The 23,108-nt window shown below is 53.9% G+C and overlaps 4 protein-coding genes across 4 annotated transcripts; all 4 read right to left on the bottom strand.

Moving 5' to 3' along the window:
* Positions 1-540: 540 nt before the first annotated feature.
* On the bottom strand, positions 541-2,670 carry CkaCkLH20_01439 (uncharacterized protein; the record flags this gene model as incomplete). The annotated part of the gene is made up of 4 exons (XM_038884158.1): positions 541-1,710; positions 1,763-2,139; positions 2,192-2,352; positions 2,405-2,670. The coding sequence occupies 4 exons, from the start codon at positions 2,668-2,670 to the stop codon at positions 541-543; spliced, it is 1,974 nt and encodes a 657-aa protein (XP_038750750.1).
* Positions 2,671-12,195: 9,525 nt separating this feature from the next.
* On the bottom strand, positions 12,196-12,998 carry CkaCkLH20_01438 (emopamil binding protein; the record flags this gene model as incomplete). The annotated part of the gene is made up of 2 exons (XM_038884157.1): positions 12,196-12,522; positions 12,597-12,998. The coding sequence occupies 2 exons, from the start codon at positions 12,996-12,998 to the stop codon at positions 12,196-12,198; spliced, it is 729 nt and encodes a 242-aa protein (XP_038750749.1).
* A 555-nt stretch (positions 12,999-13,553) lies between these two features.
* On the bottom strand, positions 13,554-13,818 carry CkaCkLH20_01437 (glucose-repressible protein; the record flags this gene model as incomplete). Its single annotated transcript, XM_038884156.1, has 2 exons — positions 13,554-13,647; positions 13,697-13,818. 2 exons carry the CDS (start codon positions 13,816-13,818, stop codon positions 13,554-13,556), a joined length of 216 nt encoding a protein of 71 aa, XP_038750748.1.
* Positions 13,819-17,155: 3,337 nt separating this feature from the next.
* CkaCkLH20_01436 (uncharacterized protein) lies at positions 17,156-19,413 on the bottom strand (the record flags this gene model as incomplete). The annotated part of the gene is made up of 5 exons (XM_038884155.1): positions 17,156-17,650; positions 17,700-17,762; positions 17,827-18,258; positions 18,314-18,375; positions 18,450-19,413. The coding sequence occupies 5 exons, from the start codon at positions 19,411-19,413 to the stop codon at positions 17,156-17,158; spliced, it is 2,016 nt and encodes a 671-aa protein (XP_038750747.1).
* Positions 19,414-23,108: the final 3,695 nt, after the last annotated feature.

Below are 23,108 nucleotides of genomic sequence, written 5' to 3'. Positions count from 1 at the left end.
AGCAGTACAAATGTAGCACATATCAACGGAATGCTGCAAATTTCTGAATGGAATGTACCGAGTGGTAGTGTGCCTCGCACAGATTGAAAGTCACATGAGGGGTAAGATCGTTTGGTTTGAGCTCTTTATCCATTGAGCTATCGTATCAGCTGTACTATGAGAAGCCTACTACTGTGGCTTTTTTTGACCTCCGCCCGCCAACGTCAAGTCCGTCTCGTAGCTATTCGTGCCATCGTTCTTATATCCAGAGTTTATGCTCTCAAGCCCCGTCCTGCCCCGGAATCCTACACTCTTCCCAATAAAGCCTTCCGTCCCAATTCGTACACAATGCACCATGTGCATTGCGAAGAGATAAAGAAACCAAACAATATGTAGACGTTATATGTCATACAGGTATCTCCGCAAAAGAAACGCCATCCAATGTAATATGAAATAAGAAGAGAAAGTTATCGCCATCAACTCCGTTCTGTGGCCGTAAGGTCGGATCAAACGCTTTTAACCGCCCGTCTATTTTGTCGCCCAACACCAGAAATGCGACCCTCAGATCCAGTCACGCTTGTCGTGGACAGCGTCACACTGGCAGTGCTGCTTGGTGCACTTCACTGGGGTCTTCTTTCGCTGGGCGGGAGTGTTGAAGCCAACACCCTGAGGGCTCGTGACCCTCGTCTTCTGGGGGCTCTCAGGTCTGTAGACAGCCGGGCTCAGGGTGAGCTGCTCGCCCTCTTCCTGCTTCAACTGCGACTGTCTTGGTACAGTGACCTTGGGAGCAGCAGGAAGTTTCTTCTGGCGAAGGTCCTTCTCCGACCGGACAGGAGACTGCACGAGCGTTTCGTCCTCCTCAGAGTCTGAGTCGGAAGACGAGCCACTGTCGCTGACAACGTCAACCTGAGCCAAAGGGCTGGGTCGCTTCGAGACCTCTTCATCCTTGGGGCAGTTCAGGTTGTGAACGCTCTCGTTGTTCTCAAAGTACTGAGAGTTGAGAGGAGGCATGTCGTCAACGTTCGACAGGCGAAGGCCGATCTGCACCGTTGCTGACGATGCCATGGAAGAGTCGCGACGATGGCGGATGCCCTGAGGGTGGATTGATGGCGGCGGTCTGAGGAAGAAGACGTCGTCATCATTGTTCATGTTGGTGGGAGAGTAGGTTGTGGCCGGTAGTAAAGTAATAGACTTAGTGCTGTTGTTGTTGTCGGGCGGGAACAAGGAGTAGGACCTCTTGCGAGCGTGGCCCATGGCCTTCGGCGTTTGATACGTCGAGACCTGGGCAGGCTCGGGCACCCGAACCGGAGATCGTGTCGGCTGCGGGTATACAGCGTGTGATCGGAGCGGGTTGGCATAGGTTGGAGAGTTCGAAGGGCTTTCGATACGAGCCTCTTCTTCCTTCTCCGGCACCAAACTATCGGTGCTGTCCATACGCTGAAGAGACCGTGCCCGGCCAACAGGGTTCATCATGTGATGTTCGTAGTCGTCACCACCATTAGGAGCCCAGACACGGATTCCGGCCTTGAGCTTATCACGCTCAGATTCCCACTTGTCGCGGGGTCCAATAGTCGACAGTGTGTTCGAGCGCAAAAACAGGTGCAGACCGCCAGTCATTAGGCCTGAAACGTTGGCAACGACGGAGGCGATCATGGACAGAGTCAGGGCTTGGCCAGTGGCGCCCCGTTGCTCAGTGAATGAGAGGTTGAAGAAAAAGGGAATAAGGAGAGTCTAGAGGACGAGTTAGCATTCGAAGTAGCGAATGGCAGAACGTTGTTCTTACGGTCGAGATGAAGGCGATGGCAAGAAAGTACACCATTCTCGAAGCAGCAACACGCTCGGTATTCTCGATTCTAGCGTTGTTGTGCAGTCTGAAGAAGATGACCATCATAGAGCCAAGCAGCGCCGCCGAGATCAAGACGAGGAGAGCAAAGCAGCCCTCCTTCCATCGCTGGACAAACCAGAAGAGAGAGGCGAAGCAGAAGTTGGGAGGGCGAACGAATAGTGTGACGAGGTAGGTGATGAGGAGAAAAGTGCCGACAATGGCTAGGCAGATCGTAACGTTCCACTTGCCGCGAGTAGGCAAGGGGTTCTTTCGTAGAGACCGAATTGCCACTTCGAGGGCAAAGACGAGTTGAATGTAAGGAACGATGAAGACCGCTGGAATTCGTTAGTGACCTCCGTACACAATCCAAGACTCGATACGACATACCAGGCAGCATCATTTGGGAGGTGATAGTGCAGCCAAGGGTCAATAAGTGGTCGAGTCCAGTCGACTGAGCGACGGCGAATACGATGCCTTGCACCACGATTCCGACGGACAGAATAAGAGGGAAAGATTCGGCGGGTCCGATGAAGGTGAAGCCGTGAGTTCTGACAGCATGTTAGTCGGAGCCCTCCTCCATACCACCCGTTCCTAGCATACCTGAAGCCGAACTTGGGGTTGTTCCTCTTCGCGGAGCCATAGCTGTCCCAAAAGATTCCAACGGCGGTGGCGAAGGCGGCAATAACGTTGAAGACGGCGAGGATAATAGTCGAGGTTCGGATCGATTTCGCAGACTGAAAGCGGAATTGGTTGATCAAAGCCGACGTGGAGGCGTTGGTAGCCCTGAGAGGCCCTCGTAATGAAGCATCGCCATCGTAATTCGTTACGCCCTCGGCCCGGGGATCCAACCAGCCCCAGCTATCCATCTCGTCGATTATTCACCTGGCAATGGTCGAAGAGATGAGTGCAGGCGTCGAGCCGCAGCGGTGCCAGATATTAAATCGCCGTCCGAACCATCTAATCCATAGACCTGTCGAAGACGTCCTCGTGGGATACGGTTGTAGAGTAATGGGCGAGAAGGGAAGAGTAGCGGATGGAGATCGAAATCGAAGCGGATGGGATGGAGAAAGGAAAAGAGTAGGTGAAAAGACTGGATGGATTGTAGTAAAGGACTGGCGCTCTTGGACGAAGAAGCGCGGACCAGACGAAACAGACACTAGGCAAAGTCGGGACCTACGAATAGAAACAAGGAGCATGTAGGACCAGCCACTCAAGAGAAGGGAAAGGGACCGGCCTGAAGGGAGGAAAGACCACTCACTTCCAGAAGTCGGGTGGCTGAGGGAAGGCCGCATGAAGAGGTCAAAAGGCGATCACAGAAGCGTGGAAGAGAGCGAGAGAGACCCAGTAGGGGGCCAGCAGGGGAGAGGCTCGGGAAGGGCCCCCGCGCGGGCCAGATGAGGTCCGGAGAGTTAGCCAAACCACTAAATGGGGCCCAAGTCCAACCTTGGGCCAGGGTAGCACGGCTGATGGAAGTGGGTGTGGCCTACAAGGAAGACGGGACCAGACCGGGGGGGCACGAAGACGGGTTATCCAGATGGCGAGGGAGAGGGTCGATGGTGATGGTCACAGAGATAGAGAGAGAGGGACGAGAGCGGACGAATGAGAAGCAATCTGCACCTCAGCCCGGCCCGCGACTGGACGATGGACGTGAGGGGCTTTGATGGGGCGGACGTCTCTTGACGTGCATGTTGCTGGTTCCAAGGTGACCTCGAGGGACCACCAAACGGCGACGTAGCTAGTCTTGGTCCTCGTCTGGAGGGTTCAGGCCAGGGTACCAGGTAGGGCTCGGCGTGGGATGGCGACCAAGTTCGTCACGACCCCGTCGACTTTGGCTGGGCTGGTACCCGGTCCATTCGTCTCTTTCGAGTCTCTCAAGCCCCTTGCCATCCAACGAGAGCAAGGTGGTGGAGGGCTTCAGAACCGGGGGAGGGGGAGACGAGGTGAGAAGCAGCAAAGATAGTGGGCTTCGTGCCGTTGCTCGTCGCAATGGATCCGGCACGATATGCTCGGGGGACGAAGCAAGAGAGCGCAACGCAACGCAAGGCAACGCAACGCAGTGCAGCAGTGAGGGCCTTGGTGTTGGAAGCATTGAGTGGCGATGAGATGAAGCAGTGATGTAACACGTCTGGGTTTCGTAGTGTCGCCCAAAATGCCCGAGCCCCTGGCAGCGATGTTGGGCGAGACAAGGTTTGACTTGACGTTGGACTTGAGCCCCAAATCTGGGGGACACTAGGAAAAAACCTTTGGATGCTAGTACCGATATGGCCTAGTGCGTGTTGCCAATCAAGTGGATCAAACCGCCGCAGGGGTTCACGGTTGTGGAAGGGGCGGCTATCAACGTTGCCGAAACCTTTTTTGTTCCCTCCTTTCCCCTTCGCCTACTGTTTTGCCCTGCCTGCGTCCCCAAATCGACTCCACCTCTACCAATCCAATTCCGTCCCTTCTGATAATCTTGTCGGCCTGGTCTGGTGTGTCTCCTGTGCCTGGGAAACAGGTGGGTGTGGTGGTGTCTACCGCCCGATGGATGCTGGGAATCGCCTCATCATATCGGCAGAAGAATTTCGGCTGTCGTCCATACGACGAGCACCACGACATCAGTCCTGTCACATTGTGCCCAACAATCACAGTACGCCCACATTCCCTGGAGGGGCGCAGACCAACGGCATAGCGAATCGAGTCACGCACTGCAGAACACGAATTATGCCGCATCCGAGCTGCGGTCGTGAGGCGCACGGCGAAGGCGAAGGCCAAGTTTTCTGCCCAGTCGGATAAACAGAACTGCGGGTACGGAGCAGCGACTGGGCTTTCGTCAGGCTCCTCGCACTAGCCCGACAGCCCTGCTCACGGGATGTTTCTGCCAGTCGGAGACCGTGGCCACCACCAGCTATCTTCGTCTTGCACGTGTCCCTCGTTGCCACGGCGGTCGGCATTGCCAGGGCTGTCGTTGTTCGACGCTTCCACACCCACAGATACCCTCGAGCCAGAACGAGAACATCGGACAGGATGCCATGGCCGTTTCCCAGACTGTCTGGTCCTCGGCCGGCCCATGTTGGGCGAATCAAGTCTTTCAATGGGTGATCGAGTTCGTCTGTTTCCACAGATTCTCAGGCGATGAGGCAGATGCTGTGTCATCTGAGCTGAGATGCCCTGCACAACGGGGCTCTGACGGAAACTCGACCACAAGGATTCATGTCCCTCGAGGCCCTGCTCAGCTGTGAACAGACTCTTTCTCCTCTCCACACTTACATCAGGCTAGACCCTCAACGGCTAGGGTACGTTGCTTTGACGACATCAAGCCCAGATCTGCCTGGCACATCACGCCTGATAGGCCCGCACCAAATGTGACGGCGTTGCGTCTTACGACCTGTCAAATACGATGAGAGATGGGGGAGGATTGTGCGAACCGTTGAGAGGCGCAACGCACGAACGCCCTCGCTTGACGGCGGCACGGCGGAGACGGACGGGCGATCCATCGGCTTTGCCACGAGACAGACGCCTGCAAAGGTATGGCGCGTCCGTCGCCATCGTGACGATCATCACGTCAATAATCGTTCGCCAACTCGCTACCCCTCTTCGACCGACCACGACTGATACGATCTACGAAAAGAGGGTCTTCCAGTTCGCCCTACGATGACAGACAGAAATTGCTGACTCCAAGGCAATGGACAGCATGGAGACAAGCTTAGGAGCTAGTCAGTAGTGCGACACTATTCTTCCGAAGACAAGAGTGGCACCAATCTGGATTTGGTGCCAATGGCCGTAAAACAGTGCAATTTATCTCCAACAAGTCAACCCTACAGATATTGACGGTTTGGTGGTCTGGGGCGCTAGTGCAACCTTCAAATGCAAGCTTGGCTGCGTAGCCCCCACTGCAAAAAAATGCTCGCGGACACCACGCGCCCGATGGAAGATGGTTGCTCCGAGATGAGTGAGGGACTGCGCGGGCTCGAGCCCGTCCTCTTCCGCATCCTTGGGCTTCCCGCCTGTCCGGGGAGACCCACGTCCGTTGCTGATCCGGTCCTCGTCGTCGATCAAACGGACATTCAGACTGACTTCAGGGGAGGGACTTTCAACTTGTTCGCTGCGTTCGACATCTTACGATGTCCAATTATAGCGGCCGTAACCGAGTCTCACCCGAACTCGCTTGCCTCTTCGAGAACCCTCTAGTCGCTCAATTAGGCGATTCTGGGTATTGTGCCGTCTCTCCCGGACAGCTTCCTGGGGTTGGAGAAAATTTGTTCTTCAAGATCAACGAGCCAGCTCGCCTAGCATACGGCTTCAGTAACGTCATGAGTGGCGTTGTGTAGGGCTGGCTACGTAAGGTCGAGAGCAATCACCACATTGCTTGGCACTTCCGCCACCATTGCGCCTCTCAGCGTTAGCAAGTCTTTGGAATGGGGAGATTGGGAGGCACATACGGCGACAGCGGACTGTCATCCAAACTACGCTGTCCCCCATTCCTGTGTTCCTTCGTCTCCTTCAAGAATTCTCCTAATTCCCGCGGATTGGGGTCGTCCAATGTCTTCTGACAGGTAATGTCCACAGACTCGTCTGAAATCAGTGCGAAGGCAGTTGCAGTGAGCTATTCTAGGTCCGTTGTTTCATCTCAACAGCCATCCGCACGCTTCGAAAGCCACCTGTCTCCACGGAAAGTAGGAGCGAATCGCAATCAACGAGCCTCTCAGGTTCTTGTGGCCGTCGTACAAGCCAAACGCTTCAGAGTAAGACGTGGTTGTCGTCACTTGAAGTATTACCCTTCCCATTGGAACTGAATTGGCGATCACCGGCAGAGATTAGACGATCAATGAGTCGGGCACGCAACTGGCGTACTTATCATCATCATCGGTGTTTTACCCGGAGTTGAGTTGACATGTGCTTGGCCTCCACGGTTGATTCGTCATGTCGTCGAGAAGGCGATTCAGCAGGTCGACATGCATTGTCCTTGGCAAATAGCTGGGCATTCAACACGGAAGTTGAGATGACACTTTTTTCCGTGGCGAGGATAGCCTCAATGATAGCCCCCGCATCGTCGCTTTCTTCAACTGTGCAAAACCTGCAAACCCACAAACCCACAAACTCCCAAAGCGGAGATCTCAAAGACCGGATGTTGTTTTCCTGTCGGCAGGACTCCTCCGTCAAGGACCTTGGCCAATCCATAATTTTCACTCACTTCGTGGAGCAGATAGAGTGCTGTTGGCTCCTGCAGGGGAACGCGATAACGAAGTAGGTCGTCAACTGACTCACGATCGGAAAGTTCTTACTCGAGGCCTCGTCGACACGGCAGCATTGGGCGGCATGCCGTCGGTTGGGCCAAGAGCCGTTCGTGGATGGCAGACGGGCCGAAGAACGGCAACGGCTTTGGACGAGATCCCACCGGCCATCGCGTTGCCGTCGCCGCCGCGTGTTTGCACACCTCTCTTTCACACTCTGGCCCGGATCTTTGATCTTTACAAACCGGATTGTTGTAGATGCCATTCTCGAATAAGGTGCCGCATGGAGGGGGATGGCTGTCTTCTCAACCTTTGGATATCCGACTTCGCCAAAGAGATGGCATTAGCCAAGAACAGTGCCCGAGTAAGTCTAGTCCGCATGTCACCGACAAGTCGGAAGCGAGAGTCTTCATCCGGTCAACGCAGCCAAATCCCGGCTTGTTCTCAAGTCAACGTCCAAGATAGTATTCTGATCTAAAAGATATTGAACACCGCGCTATCAACATTGCAATATCCATCCGGTCCGAATTCGGGGCATTTCTTGCGCAACGCCGCCTGCGGTTGACGAATTGTAGATTGCAGTCGTCTAAACTCGGATTCGCACCGTCGGAGTCATCCACCTTGTCCATAGCAAGAACGGTATAAGAGAGACTCGTCAATTTACACAACGAGTCAAGACACCATCGACAAAGACGCAAACATCGGATAAACGTGACGAATTGACTAACATCAATATCTCCTCCGGCTTTGACGCGTATGCTATAGCTTACGACACCGCGTGGCGACTTTGACGAGTTTTTCATCTTCGCTTGATGTTGCGTTGCTCTCTCCCTCTCTCAGCTGATAGATTCTCGAACGGTCTTTTGAACCGCACGTTGTGACAGCGAGCGAAAGGACCAAGTGTTCGGGGTTTTGGCCCCCAAGGCGTCGCGCCGGGCATTCGTCAACCTCGCATATCCTGGTTGCCGCTTTAGTCGGCCCCATCACGACTCCACGTACGCACGCACGACTCAGCGAGAGATCTCAACGAGAACCTCAATTAAACTAGTTGATAAACTAAATGTTCATTTAGATTAAAGTAAACGAGAAAAGAAACAAGGAAATTAGGTGCGTGATGGTGAGTTGCGGCATAAACTCTACGGTGGATACTGCACGATACCATCGACGAGCAAAAACAAAAGACATACAACACCAGGTATTCGCTGGTCGTCACCGACCCAACTACTAATCCGGCCCTCATTGGCTTGTCTATGGGAGAGCGGACGGGATCCCGAATTTTCCAATGGGTATGGTCGTATGTAACAGTTTCCGACGGTCAAGCTGTCCTTGTAGCAAAGCGAGCTCCAGGAGATTAGCATCGCAGCATACCAAGCGCACCAGGAAGGAAGAGGGCAGTTCTTGCGGTGATTTGAGGCAACTAGCGATAAATCGAAGTAACTTTCCAACTAGGTGTGTAACTCGACGTTGATGCGACGGCACGGATATCTCCCGTCCTTGAGACGAGATGAAGTTGGCCAGGCCAGACGATATCACAGCGCGAGCCCGATAGACCAGACGAAATGCAAGTGAGATACCATCTTAAGCTAGTCATCCGAAAAAAGGCTCCTCGAAACAAGAACATATACCACCCTTTTCGTGAGAGTCCTATCGCAACATGAAGTCGACAGCCATCCGTTCCGTACAAGCCGAGCTCCACATGCTGATCCGACCAGACTACCTACCTATGCACCCGATGGACGATCCGTCTTGAGAAGAATCTCACATCTTTCAGAGATTCCGCTTGGTGAGTTGTGAAACTGGTTCGTCGAACATCGCAACCGGGTGCTGGGACGTGTACTGACACACCAGACAGACGCCCACATACCGATCCGATCTCTCAGGCCGGCCCCCCTTCCCTCGCCTGTCGTCAGAAGAGATCCATCTAGGAAGATCGTCCCCTCCCGTCCGAGAGTGCTGGATTTCCCATTACGGAAAATGTTCATCTAGGCCTCCACATGTCGATCATCCGGAGCACCCAAACACCAGGCCGTCCTTTTTTTTTTTCCTCCGACAAGGCCGACAAGGGAAGGTTTGGATTGTGCTTCCGGGGAAGCGCTCCCGTAGCCGCCTTCGGTGTGAGGTTACTGACAAAGGCTAGCGAGGCAGAAGAACGAGGTCCACAGCTGATTTTTGTGTTACAGAAACAAGTGGTGCTGAGGACTTCTTGGGGTTTGGGAGGTTTGGGAGGTTTGGAGATTGAAGGCGAGGGGTAGGCGGCTGAGACCGATTGGGTGGGCGCGGTGCTGCGTTACGTGGAGGATCTTCGAGCGTTGCAACGAGACGTAATGGGTTTCCGGCGAGCTACTATGCATAAGGCTGAGGTCACCGAGAGCCGCTTAAATTGGTGTGGAAGCATACTGGGTTTAGAAAACGCAGTCTCTTTGGGCTTGTATGGTAGGCGGAGAAAGTGAGGCAACTTTGCACGACGTGTAGATAGATGGATTCTGCTGAATGCGATGCAATTATCAACATCTTTCTTGTTCAAAAATTGCCCATTCAACGGCTCAGTATAACAAGATGATTTAATAGAGCTGTGACCAAATTTTTCCGCTGTATCACCTGGCCAGATGAGCTGAGCAGATTAGTGGCTTGTTGTGACTTCAAACACAAGAATTCCTCCTTAGACGACGCTCGAGAACCCAAACGATAGCCCTTGAAGACCTTGATTCATCCAGGCTGTAGAATTATCCATAAGAAGCCAGGTGTGTGAATGTCAAAGCATTATGGCCCTAGAACAACTTGCAGTGAAAACATGCCTCGCCGTCGATAGCTACTTGTCAGCATCCACGGATGCAGAAGTTATGTTGGAATTGCTCAACAGTCTTCACAACGCTAGCTAGTTGCCAGTATACAGTATAGTATAGATACCCAAAACTACCCAAGACTACCCACGATTACCCAAGATTACCCATGGCTACCCATGGCTACCCAAGACTACCCAAGACTACCCAAGATTACCCACGACTACCCACGATTACCCATTACCCATTACCCATTACCCATTACCCAGTATGAACGGGTACCCAGAACTACCCAACTACCCAAACTCTGGGTACCCATAGCGAAGTATTCCGAAACCTGTTGATAATAATAATGGCGTATAGAGGGGACTGTCAACTACAGTCTCATCAAAAGCATAGTATGCAGTTAGTGATAGTCAGGGTTATGTGTTAACCATAGGCAATGCTGGTTCAAAGTCATAGTTCAATATGAGCTTATGCTCTCTGTCGTAGTCAAGTTAACCAGTATCGTTTGTCCTTTATCAGATGTTCCTATTACATTAGGCTGCGCTAAATGTGACGTTCACGAACATAGGAAAATTACCTGAACGGCTGGAAGACCTTGAGGTTATGCCCGCGATCTGGGTAGGTCAATAATTTATGAAGACGTCAGCATTTAGCCTGTTGGTCTCGCCGCAAATCTCTCGAATGAAAGGGACCGTGTAAATTGGATTGCTTGTTTTAATGATCAGTTGGATTTGAGCCTAACACCTCTGTCATTGTGGCATGTCGCATGTCCTTCTGACACTGGATACGGTACAGTTTGCCCTTGTTTCGGAAGAACATCGTAAGAAGCCGGCGATATCTTACAGTTCGAGTGCGGTGAAGTCATTCGGTTGTATGTGAATAATGAGCTGCTGAACCTAAGTGGCAGCTCTCATTCGAATGATTATCTGCTCATAATCTACCCTACGTGTATCGCAGGTACGAAGAAACTTATTAATAATGGCTGCAACAGGCTATTCAGTGACATTCCTCACAGTAGCTTCGGATGCGTAAAGGGAACGAGTAATGATCGACTCGCTCACGACTACAAACCTGGCTTTTATCAATCGAATTCAGGATAATCTATACCTTGAAACCTTGCGGAGGAGCAGGAAAGTACACGTCTAGCCTCGATCTATGCGAAAGAATCTGACACGAGCTCACTGGCTCAAAATATACATTACGTAAAAATCAAATTAGTTAACTGGAATCTGTTAAGTTTCGGGCTGGCTGTGATCTCTACATAAAATACAAGCATGATAGATGAATGACCCAAGGAGACCGGAATCAGCAGGCTTGGAGTCACTTACGTGTGAATCATTTTCCCCTGCTTACCAGTTTCATGGAACGCCAAGTTCTGGCCACAATTTGCTGGGTTCGCGACGGGAGTCTCGTCGTGTTGAACCAATGTATCCCAATGGCTTTCGATTCCAGATCATGTTGAGGCAGGTTTGAAAACAATTGGGTAGTGCCCTCCCCTTTCCAATCTTCTCAGTCATTCGTCTTCTATCGGTACATGCCCTCCATCTCCTCGGTGGAAGCCTTATCGCAGCTTCCTTGGCGTAGAAGTCGTTCACTGGACCATATTAGCATTCATACTCGTTTAGGTTTATCAGTCCCTAGATGAAGGTTTTTAGAAGCAAGCCGTCAACAAGTTATTTGATTATGATGGAAGTGCTGGCTGAGACATTCACAGCATAACGCCTCCTAACTTCGAGAATTATCTCCAAACATACGTTCGGTGCAAAATATAAAAACTCGAACCAAAAGCCTGAACTCATGTACTGCAACACCGGAAGGAGCCGCACCAAGAGTTCACAATGTCTCGAAGGCTGTAACTGATATACCAATCGCATCTTCAAGTCGCCTCGATGTTGGAAGCTCCTACAGCAGTCAGGGTCTTTGCCAACGTCAAAGTACGAGGTTCTTTAATTTTGGCGCAAACGGGCCACACATACAGCCATTTGATTTTTTGGTAATTGTACGCCATAAGCTGTGAGGAGAAGCACCAATCATAATATAGCCTGGATGCTATGAGGCAAAAAGCAGGGAGGGCGAGATGTCGGCTCATTCATCGAACGACGATGTACAATCAGGCACTCAAACTTTCGATCGCCAAGTGGCTTGAGGCATACAGTTGATCTCAAAACCCCGAAACAAGTGCTCTTATTTTATTAGCTCTCGGCACCATGTACGTGGCCAAGCCGCTTTGCCGGAGCTGCCTGGCCCTGGAGATGGCTCACGTAGCAGGTGCCAGACTGATCGAGGCAGACATCTATATTCCATGTTTATACAACACCCGAATTACAAAAGCCAACGCGGCATATGATACACAATCCTCCTAACCACCAGCCGTCTTCCGCCTGCTCCGAATTGCTCAGAGATTCTTCTTCGCGCCCTGAGCCTTGAACGCCGCCGAAATCTCGCCATATGCGACGTATATGGCGTACAGGGGGATGAAAACCCAGAGCATGTTGAAGAAGACCAGGTACACCCACAGGTACATGAAGTTGCTGGTGTCGAGGTTGATGTTGCCGGTCAGCCACTCGGGGCAGAAGGTCATGAAACCGCCGTAGAGCTCCGCCGTCGCGATGATGATCATCCAGATGTTGACCTTGGGATCTCGCTTGGCGATGCAGTAGCAGATCCAGACGGCCAGCGGTCCGGCGCCGAAGACGGTGAGCAGCTCGAGGGAGATGACGCCCTGTAGAGAATCCAACGTCAGTACACCTTTATTTTTGCCAGCGAGGTCGTCCGGAGGAAAGGCGGTGAACTTACCAGGTCCGCGCCAGCCCATCTCTTATCAGCACGGGCGTAGACCATCCATAGCTGCGCAAAGGGGTTGCTGCCGCCCGATTGAGCGCCGTAGATGCGGTCCGAGTATCCGAGGAAGTTGGCGGGGGTCGGGTGGTATCCGGAGAGGTCGGCGTCGGGAACGTCGGCGAGGGGGATGTAGGAGAAAAAGCAGTGGTACAGGAAGCTTCCCTCGAGAAAGAAGTGGATGAGGGCGTCGAAGGCGTGCCAGATGAAGAGGACGCGGTAGCTTGTTGAAGTCGTGGGGTGAAGCACGCGACGAGAGACGGCAATGGCGACGGAGAGGAGGACGACAGTCGCAGCGAGGGAGACGAGTGTCGTCTGGTCAAACAGATCGGGAGGCAGGGTGGATGCGTTATTCGACATTATGACCAGCTAACTTCTGAGGCAATTGGCGAAGAATTATATGAGGAAGTGATGTTGAATGAGGCTTGATGGTTGAGACTGATCGCGACGTTGTCGTGTACCATAGTAGCTACCTAACGATGCGACGTCAAATTTAGTGATCCGTGCGCCGGGAATAATGACCCGTTGCCGGGCAAGGTTCGAGAAATCATCCTTGATACCTTTTTCGACGCCCGGCAGGGATCACTGGTGTAAGCCAAATTCTGTGTAAATTCCAATCATCATTTTTCTCCCGCCGGGATGTTGATTGATGTTGCTTGAATAGAGAATTTGTGCCATGTTTGTAAGCAAATATATTCTTGCATAAAAGTCATGTGTAATTTGCAGTCACAGGCGACAGGGACAAGTTGTTTAGCAATGAAGTGGCATTAGGACTAATCTAGGTGTAAGAAAAACCTCCCAGTGTCATTGCCTCATCACAAATTCCTTGATCCATATTCCGTTTCCATGTCCCAAAACGCCTTTCCATTGATATCCTCCCGCAGTATTTAGGGGTATCGTCGTAGGAGGAGCGATTTAGTTCTTGGCCTGCTGCTTGTGGACCTCGGCCTTGGCGTCGTGGGAAGACTCGTCCATCTTGTCGCTGACGGCGTCCTTGGCAGCGGAGGCACTTTGAAGAGTTAGTTTATTGTTTTCAAACGATAGAAGATGAAGCTTACCGGCTGGTGAGGGAAGCGTCGCTGTCCTTGGCGACCTGCTTGTTGGTCTCCTTGGAGGCGGTGGCACCGGCCTGCTGGACAGACTCGGAAACGTAGTTGGCGGCGTTCTTGATGGTCTCCATTGTGATAGTTGGGTGGGTTGGTTGTTTGGTTTGAGTGTTGTTTGTTTGATTGAGTGAAGTTGATTGTTTGTTGTGTGATGAGGAGAAGAAAAGTCGGAAGAGGTGGTGGGAAGAGAAGGTTTATATAATGAACGGAGGGCAGGTTTGATGCCGCGAGGAAGGAGGTAGTCACTGCCTGAGGTGCCTTCCATATCGCGGTTCCTTCCTCCTTCCCGCCGCCTTCAGAGAAAGGCGGAAGGTACTACGTAGGCGCCTGCCCCGCCTAGGTGAGGTGTGAGGCGCTTGCCTTCCTGAGAAAATGTTGGAGTTGAGAAGGGTGGTACTTGGCGTATACCTTGGTTGAGGCGGCAGATCACGGTGATGGAAGGTACCTCACGAGATGCCCATAGCTCCTCTGCCCCTCCCCCTCGTTTGGTCTTTCCAGATGCTCGTGCCAACTCGTGCGTGTCTCTCCCTGCGCGTGTATCGCCTCCCGGGCTTGCCCAAGTGTGGCTTTAGCGCAGTTTCACCCCATCTGGGCAGCAAAGACGCTCAGGGTCTATCATGTGAACTGAAGAAATGGCGTCATAGACTATGTACGAAGATTGCCTGGACTCCAGATTGTCTTTGACGGTTCCTCCAGTTAGAAGCCGCTTGCGTGGGAAATCGCCCCGGGAACCAACGGAGAGGTGTCATGTCAAGAACGACCGAAAATGGCCCCATGCGGGCGTGGACGTGGAGCTTCAGACGGGACGGGACCTGATGGTTTGGGTGCAGTCTCACCAGCCACAGTATGGAGCTCCTGAAGCTAAGCTGCGGGAGCTTAGGAGAGAGCTGGAGCTCTTGACCTTACGGGCGAATGACGTCAGGGGAATTTCTGCAGTCTGGAGCCAAGTGAAGGCGCTAACGTCATAGCAGGTGAGGCTGGGCGGGGTGTTCTTTTCTGCATCTCATTCCAATAATCCACTCAGGATTCGGGTTTGCGGTGGACATGCCACACGCAAAGAATCATGTCGTGCAATTCGCGTAATGCTGGCCGGCAAAATACGTCAGCCTGTCGATTGATGGATGGCCAGCCAACCAGGCGACCCATGAATGACATGGTTCCGTCAGGAGGATGGCATTTTTTCAAATCTCGTTTTTGTCGTTGGTTCCCCACCCTTTCTTTCTGGCGGGGGACACCACTTTCCGTGAATGGAGCACCTCCACATTCTCACGAGAGCCTCTTAGATTTTGGGAAAGGCCTCCAGCCACAGTGGATCTCACTCATGCGCTGAAAGCAACAGCGACCGAGCCAAGCAGGAGCACTGATGATTGGATCATCTCCACTGATGTGCACGGGCCAAGATCCGACTGTGTGGAGTCCTTCGACATTCGCCTCCCCCCATTGGCAACATCGTCTTACACCAGAGCTCCCCTGCATAATGACGTAATGACAGATAGCTTCGCGCTTTGGGAGAAAGAAGGACCGTTCTGGACCGCACCAAAGCGTACAGAGCAAATCAGACCCATCCGACCATCATTTCAGCCTGTTTGCCTCTAACCTCGAATTGCTCTTTCTTGCCTGCTGCTTCTTGCCTGCCCTTGCCCTGCCTGAGCCGCGTCCCCGTCCGCGCTCTGGATACGGCAAGACGCGGGTTTCAATTGTGTAAAGGCGCAGCCCGGCAAATTCCCGCATCGTCAGATGATTGTTACCCGATTCGCCCATCGAACAAACAACACCTGTGTGTCATCGAGATCTACCTTGGCTCACCACGGGGAACACATATCAGCAAAACGCCTCCAACAATCCACCTTCGCCCTCGGACGTTCTGCTCCGGCTTACTGCGGCTGAACCTCCTGGTAATGGAGAGCTCCTCCGTCTGCGTCTCATGTGATGCTCCAGGGGGCCCAACATAACCCTCAGATGGACGAATACGAAGCGAGGAAACGGTCGATGCATTTCCAAACACAGCAAGTGCTATTCTTGTCTGACGGAGCACGGCAAACCGCCTTGGGAGCAGCGTGTTTGACAGAATGCCTTCATCACAGCATGCGGAACTATCGCCGGGTCCCGCATGCCACTGCATCCAGCATTATTGCCGACACAGATGGTCTCGTGCCCTTGACGACGTTTGCCCCCTCCAAGCTTCGCCCGTACCGTACCGTCTTCATTTGTCCGACTCTCCGGCCTGGAAACATCCCGAGCAAATACGTACGTCACCATCACGACACATGAAAGCGCTCATCATGTTCTCTATGGCCAAGCCACTGCGGACCCTGAGAGAAGATCCTGATGCACAATACCCCTCCATTGCCCCTCATTCCGCCCCCTCCTCGGAGAGACATTCTAACACGTCCCGCATTCCACAGATTAAGGTAAGTGTCAATCAGCGGGCCTCGTGTTAGTTCAGTCGCGGGAACGCAGCCTCGGTGTCTCGTCTGACCCCGCCGCTAAAGCTTCGTTGTCGAGCTTTTGTTGAGCTGGCAAGTGCTCGGGCATACGAGCTACCGATTCCGTTGTTGACAATGCCAGTCGTCGTTATCGCTTTCTGCCTTACCGCCGTTCCTCAGCCCATGTCTTCAGTCCGGTCCCGAACATGAGACTACGGCTGCGTTCCGAGGCCTCGAAAAGTCTCTCAAGTACGCCCGCGCCGCGTGTCCTCCGTCAATGCAGGCGTCGGTCGGTGCCTGTGGTGCCTCGCCCTCGCCGGCACGAGAGACGACGTAGCTCCGTCGACTGATCCGTGCAGAGGACGAGAACACGACCAAAAACAATAGCATGAGGGGAAATGCAGAACGAGGCGTCGATCGTGGACGCTAAGGTGCGCCTCGCGTGCCCCGCTGCCAGCTTTCTCCGTGCGGCGACTCCAATGGCCCCTGATGATCGATGCTTCAGTTGGTCATCGACCGTATCGGCGGGTAAGACGTCCAACAGGTCACGACGGCCGACTGGTCAGATTGCCAGATTCCTTGACCGCCTCGGCTGTCTCTGACAACTGAGGGGTAAAGCTGGCTCCGGGCACTTTCCTTGTGTGTTTGTTCGACTTTGCTTTTTCTAGGCAGGTTACACGAGAGCGATTCGAGACAAATCGGCACTAAGAGCTTTGTGAGAGCTTCAGTCGAGGGGTAGAAGAGGGTCCTTGCATGTCCGGTTTCAGGCACGTTGTGCTGTCATTTACTCAACTAGCTTTTAAGCTTGACGGTGACAGAGCTTAGCCGCCTTGGCACGCGGAGCTCGATCTCGACAAATGGCGCGATCTCGTTATCGATATTCCTTCTGACCCAGAAATCGGCCATCTTGTTGGGCTCGTTGGAGCCAGGCAACACATGAGAATGCCAGATCTAAGAAATTGGATCCAGCAACATGCCATTCCTATCACATATCATACAAACGGAGTTTCGTCGCCGGGATCAGGAGACCGATAATCTCCGCGTGCACATCTCTGAAAGCTCGCAGCACATGCAGCTCCTCCGCGTGCATGGTAGCATCTGCCTGGAAAGGTTTCCAGGGCCGCTCATCGCTCTTGCACTTGTCCCAGCCCGATAGGGTGCCGTCGGTGGCTACGGCGGGATGCGGCGGCACGATGCCTTTTTGCAGGTAATCGCGGATCTTGGTCACGGCGCAGACGGAGATCGCGGCCAACGTGCAGTGTCCCTCGGCCTGGAGCTCGAAGACGCCTGCGTTGACGAAGTTCTGGGTCATGTCCAAGGCCGCGCCGAGCGGTGTGACGGGATCGTACGTGTTGCCCGCAAAGAGGATGGGGAAGGACGTGTTGACGGGATCCGGGCTGTTCAAGTCGGCGTCCCAGTCTGGGCTTGGATACTTGGCCTCGAAGCTCCAGCCTTCGCAGGACATCATCAGGGACATGAGCTGACACAGGTGAGTATATCTTCAGTCAGCAGCGCCTTGTTGCACTTACCACGTCAGCAAACGATGTGTAGCTGGAGGTTCTCTTGTACAGCTCATCCAGGGTCTCGTTGCGCTACAGCAAGCAACCTCGTCAGTCCCCAAACTCGATACCGTGATACGGCAGCGTGTCCACCTACCTTGATCTGCTGGTCACTGCAGCTGACCGCCGGCTGGCTCTCGCTCACGTCAAGAATCGCAGGCATTCGGAACTCGGCGCTACACATCGGGGTCAAGTCGGGAGCGCTGACGAAATCGGAGATGTCTGCCCCCGTGTGTAGGATATTGATGAGGGTACCGATAAGGGGGAAGAGCATCACCGGGGCATACAAGGCGGAGAAGACAATCTTTTTGATGTCGGCCTCCATCAAGACCACGGGCATGTTGCTCTTGGAGATGACGATGAGCGGCTCGGCTCGCAACTTGTCCATGACGCCTTCGTATCGTGCTTTGATGTCGTCTGGTTCGTCGCCCTCGCGGAACAGGTCACACTTGCCCCCAGCGAGGTGGCAGTAGTAATAGAACCTGTCCAGGATGGGATTTGCGTCTCTCATTGTTGACACCCACCAAGTCTGTCGCCGACTTTAGCATGCACTCGGAACCAGGTAGATAGAAAATGGGACTCACAGGTCTGTCGTACACGTGAGAATTCACTACGCCATCAAGTACAAGTCGACCGACAGAGTCAGCTGTGATGGGGGTCACGGTCAGTGTTGCACACACAAAACATGTCACAAGCAAGAGGAAGGGAGAGCACGCGTACGGTACATGGCAGCAAAGGTCTGCCCGATCAGTGTGCCGTAGCTGAAGCCCCAGTAGACGAGCTTGCGTTTGGTAGAAGGTGGAGCAGCCTCGCTCGGCGACCGCACCCCCGCGCCGAGGGCCACCGTCTCGAAGCCGTTGTCCTCGAGCCAGTCGTCGTGCGCCTCGACAATGCTCTTGATATCGGCCGCGACGTTGGGTGTGCTCATGTACCTGAAGGCGCTGTCGTCGCCGCCGTGATTTTGCAGGCACAGCTTCGAGACGGCCCTGGCGCGGTTGGCGAGGGCGTCCATGGCCTCGTTGGTGCCGTTGGGCAGGCCGACGTCGTGGGCGGCGGTGATCCAGGTCATCCTGCGCATCAGCGCGAGCCTCTTGGCGTCTGCGGAGGCGTCGGCCCCGCCGCCGAAGCAATCGGCGGACGGCACCGTGGCGCCGATGCCGCGGGGGTCGAAGCCGAGAAGATCCACATCGCCGCCGACGGCGGCTTGAATACTGGGGCCCTTGGGCGGGTACACGAAGGCAGTGCCGACGCCGCCGGGTCCGCCCGGGTTCAGGACCAGCGGGGACTCGGAGAAGCGGCGGGTGTCGAGCCCGTGACCTGGCGCCGGGAGGAGGACCATGGCGACGTGGACCTTTGGGTTGTCCGAGGACTGATTCAGGGGCCGCTGATAGTCCATCGGCACAGTCAGGCGGGCGCAGAGATAGGTCTCGGGCGGCATGTCCGGAAGGGCGCAGCGCACCCAGTGAAGCTTCTCGCTGGTGGGGACGTCATGCCAGTCGGTGTACACGGGGAAGGGATGCGACGTTGGGTGGAGGACGGCATTGCGGTCGTAGAAGCACTCGTGAAGTTTCCATGACCAGATGCAGAAGAGGAGGACGCCAAGGACGAGAGGCCTCCTCCATTCTCGCCGTTGCGGCGGCGGTTGGATCGGGACGATTGAGTCAGCGAAGCTTTTCGCCGACATGATGATCAACTGTGATGGTGGCGACGAAGAGTCAGAAGCGACGGCTCCTGAAGTTGATGAGGGCGGAAGAGATTGCCGGCGGCGACGATTTGTGTCGATGGCGGGCGATGGGTGTAAGCAGGAAACACGAAACTTGATGCCTGTGGCACCGTCCAGACTTCTGGAGGTGGCCAAGACCGCGGCTCTTGCTGCACCAGCGCGGCACAATGATTTGGCGCTGGCCAGTCAGATTGTCGGATTGACATATTATCCTTTTTTGAATCAGGTCTCTTGGCGGCTGGTGTGACCCATCTGGTATGCGTTGACGAGTAATTGAGACAGACGCCTTAGTTCTGATGTCTGGTTCGTATACCACGCGGCAGTTCTCGGTGTGCATTGGTGATGTGATGGATGAGTTTGAGTTGAGGGTGCGCTGCGCTGTGCGTGCAGCAAAAGACGGGCTGAAGTCCGGACGTCAGGGGGCGTTTTGGGGGCGAATGTCGCGGTGCCAAGACGCTGTAGTGCCAGAGTTCTAGGCCGCTTGTTGGAATATTCCGTCTGCGATATTGAAATTGGGGTCCGTTATTGCAGCACTAGCGGTTGCAGAACTGCAGTGACTGACTGACAGCTTTTACAGAGTAAAGGTACTTGCCGCTGGTTTGGAAACACGGAGCCAGCGAGTCAGCTGCATCTTCATTTTGGAGGGGCGGCAAACATGTCCAGGACTCCCAAGGCTCCGAGGAAGTTCACGATGCCTTCGCGAGTACCAATGTGTAGGTATGGAGGTATGTCAGGTACTGAAGTACTCGTCGTCGGTACTGTACCGTACCTCGGGCACCGGCTAGATCGCAAAGCGCGTCTGAGGAGCGGCCTTGGCGTGTGCGATTAGCGACGAGCAAGTGGCAGGGAGGAATCCCGCGATGTTTCCTTGTTTTGGGTGCGTTTGGGGCCGGAGCCCACAGCACGCCAGCCTTGATCTCCTTTTCACCACCTCTTCAGCCCAGCCCGACAGGCCCAGTCCAGGCCCAGAGACGAGAAACAAAAAGGAAAGTAGGGCGGTCGTGGCCGTTGGTTGCTCGACAGACGACGGATGTATCCATCGTGGTCCAAACTCTGCCATGACAGGTCAGTCCCTGGGACGATGGCGCCTGGTGACCCTTAGCAAATCGGCAGGCGAGACTCCTTTTTTTAGAAGTCGCCCACAGAATTTTATTCCGCAACAGCTTCCGAAGAGCTGGACTCCCGAGACACGAAGCAGGCCAAGGCGGATGCTCGTGGAAAGAAAGAGAGAACGCATGAATGGAAAACACCGACAGAGAGAGACCCGTTCGTCTAAGAGTTCAATCGACTAGCGCTCGAGGTTCGTGAACGTCTCAGATCACCCGCGTCAAGAGCTATTTTCGGAATTGAGCGAGAGATATGCGACGAAAAGGGGATGCGTGATGCGCGGCCTCGTGTGGTTGCTGCCAGCGTCAAGTGCTGTTGCTGTGACTGACAACGGCTTCCTTCGACGTTTCTGGTGTAGTTGCATTCGACTTCCGCCGTGCCGGCTTGGCTGGTCTGAATAACACCCAAAGATTGCGTTGCCTTGGACGGGGCGGCCGAGCGGGCTTGGATGGCAGAAGCTTGAGGGCAATGATTGTGCGTGTCCGTCTGAAGAGGGTTGCAGAGGCCTTGCGCAATGGAACGGAGGCGAACGATATCGGCCAAACAAGCAGAATCAAGCAAATGCAACGCCCGCCGTTCTGGTTCCCCAGTCTGCCAGACCAACGTGCCTGGGGTCCAAGACAAAAACGAGGAGTTCGTTCTCGCCCTTGGTGGTTGTTGGTAGCATTGGCACAGACACACAGGCAATGGCAGCCCCCGTCTGCGATCCTTCTCTTGACCCATTTCCTCTTAGGATCCCCGGCCGGCAGTTCTAAACGGCAACAATTGTCGACGGCGGCTGTTGCAGGTGAGGTTGTGCGTGCAGGGGGTGCTTTTTCCTTTCCAGGGGTCTAAGTGTGACTGCGACTCTGATCCAGGCGTGGCCAAGCCAAGATGTGAAAAGACAAGGTCGCCAAGTAAGCTTGTGGTTGATTAGGTGTTGGAAACAAAAAAAAAAATGCGATGAAGTTTTGGAGGTTGTTATTTTGGCCCCCAGCGTTGAGTCGCTGAATGACAACACTTTAACGCAGCCAAGAGCGACGATGGACGGTCTTGGTAAAATCTTGTTATGGACGTCAAAGTGACCGGACCCAATGACAGAAGGAAACAGCTTCCCCGGACGGAGGAATTGCAACGCAGGAGAATGGGGCCGCAGTGGACTGCAGGAATTAACAGAAGGCCGGTATTCGATCTGTAAAAAGTCTTGGGTTCGATTAGATGACACCAACTTCCAAGACTCCAAGACCTACCATTCCGCCGTCCGTTCCGTACGAAGCTTTTCTCCTTGCACCACCCACTACTGAAGTACACCACACCGGACCGTTGAACGTTGGGCCACATGGCATGGCGCTTCAATGACAGATGACCACAGACACTGCACTAGACATGTCGTCAACAGCTTTGCCTTTCGGTCTGTTAACCTAATACCAATGCCAAGATAAGCCGCATCGCACTACCTTACAAGATAAGGTAGGTAAGGCGTGCACGAATTGACGGGAAAGGTTGATAGCCGTCATCGAGATGGTGCCGCGGAAAGTACGTGATTGCCATCGCCTAACCCGTCTTGGTGGACATCTCGCAAGTCAGTAGCAGTGGATGTACACGACGGTAAAGTCTGTTGACTGTTCCTGTCCAATGCCAAGAAAAACCGAGAGTGCATTGAATAGCTAAACTGGTTTAGAGCCTTTGGATGCAGCCCTGGCACGATGCTCCCTTGACGGAACGCAACTCTTGCCCCTGGATGCGAACTCTTTTCCTCTGCAAAATTTTCATCTTGATCAATGCATCAGAGGCCACTCCTGGCCCCGGCATCTGGAAGCGACACACCCCGATTTGATCTTCGACCATTGAGTTCGACCAACTTCAGGCTCGTCCCTGGCTCACCGAGAGGTCATGACTGGAAAAGCAAACCAGACGTGTCAGGCACGTGCATCGTGCAGTTCGCCTCGCCTCGAGCAGATCATCATGTTCTGCAGCTGCAGCATCAGCATCGGAATCTAATGCATTGAGGGACTCAACAACGACGTCGTATCACGGGAGACGACGCCTATTCAGGCCTTCAAGACCGCAGGACCGCAAAACAGACTTACTGCGGTTTACCTTAGCACCACCCGCGGAGACGGGGTCGGTCTGATGTCCACGGCACGCGATGCTATTATTGGCACCAGACAAGGCACCCAGCTGGCAGCGGCAGCTCTACAACGGCGACTATCACGCAGCTCCGAGGTCTCAGACACCCGCGGGAGTGTGGGAGTCGTGTCGCACCAAAAGAATCTCACTGTACCGCTGAGGATTTCTCCCACAGTCCACTCACCAACGAGGAACTCCATTCGAAAAGCACCTCGACCTCACACACCCTGCTCCTACTCGGTCGAACTCGTCCGGCCTCTCTGCATTGCATCCCAGCCTTTTCGCCTTCGGCCCAAGGCAGTGTTACACGATTGGACTGGACCCTGAGCTTTCCGCCGTCCCACGGGGTTCTCGAGTCTCCTCCTGACACTTGACAATTGGCAAACCATCGGGGCACGGTTTTCATGCGTTTGCCCAGCCGCCGTCCAGTAACCGCCTTT

Source organism: Colletotrichum karsti, assembly GCF_011947395.1.
Source record: "Colletotrichum karsti strain CkLH20 chromosome Unknown Scaffold3, whole genome shotgun sequence".
Lineage (NCBI taxonomy): Eukaryota > Fungi > Ascomycota > Sordariomycetes > Glomerellales > Glomerellaceae > Colletotrichum > Colletotrichum karsti.
The sequence above is the reverse complement of the archived record's forward strand: the minus strand, read 5'-3'. Positions and strand labels throughout refer to the sequence as shown.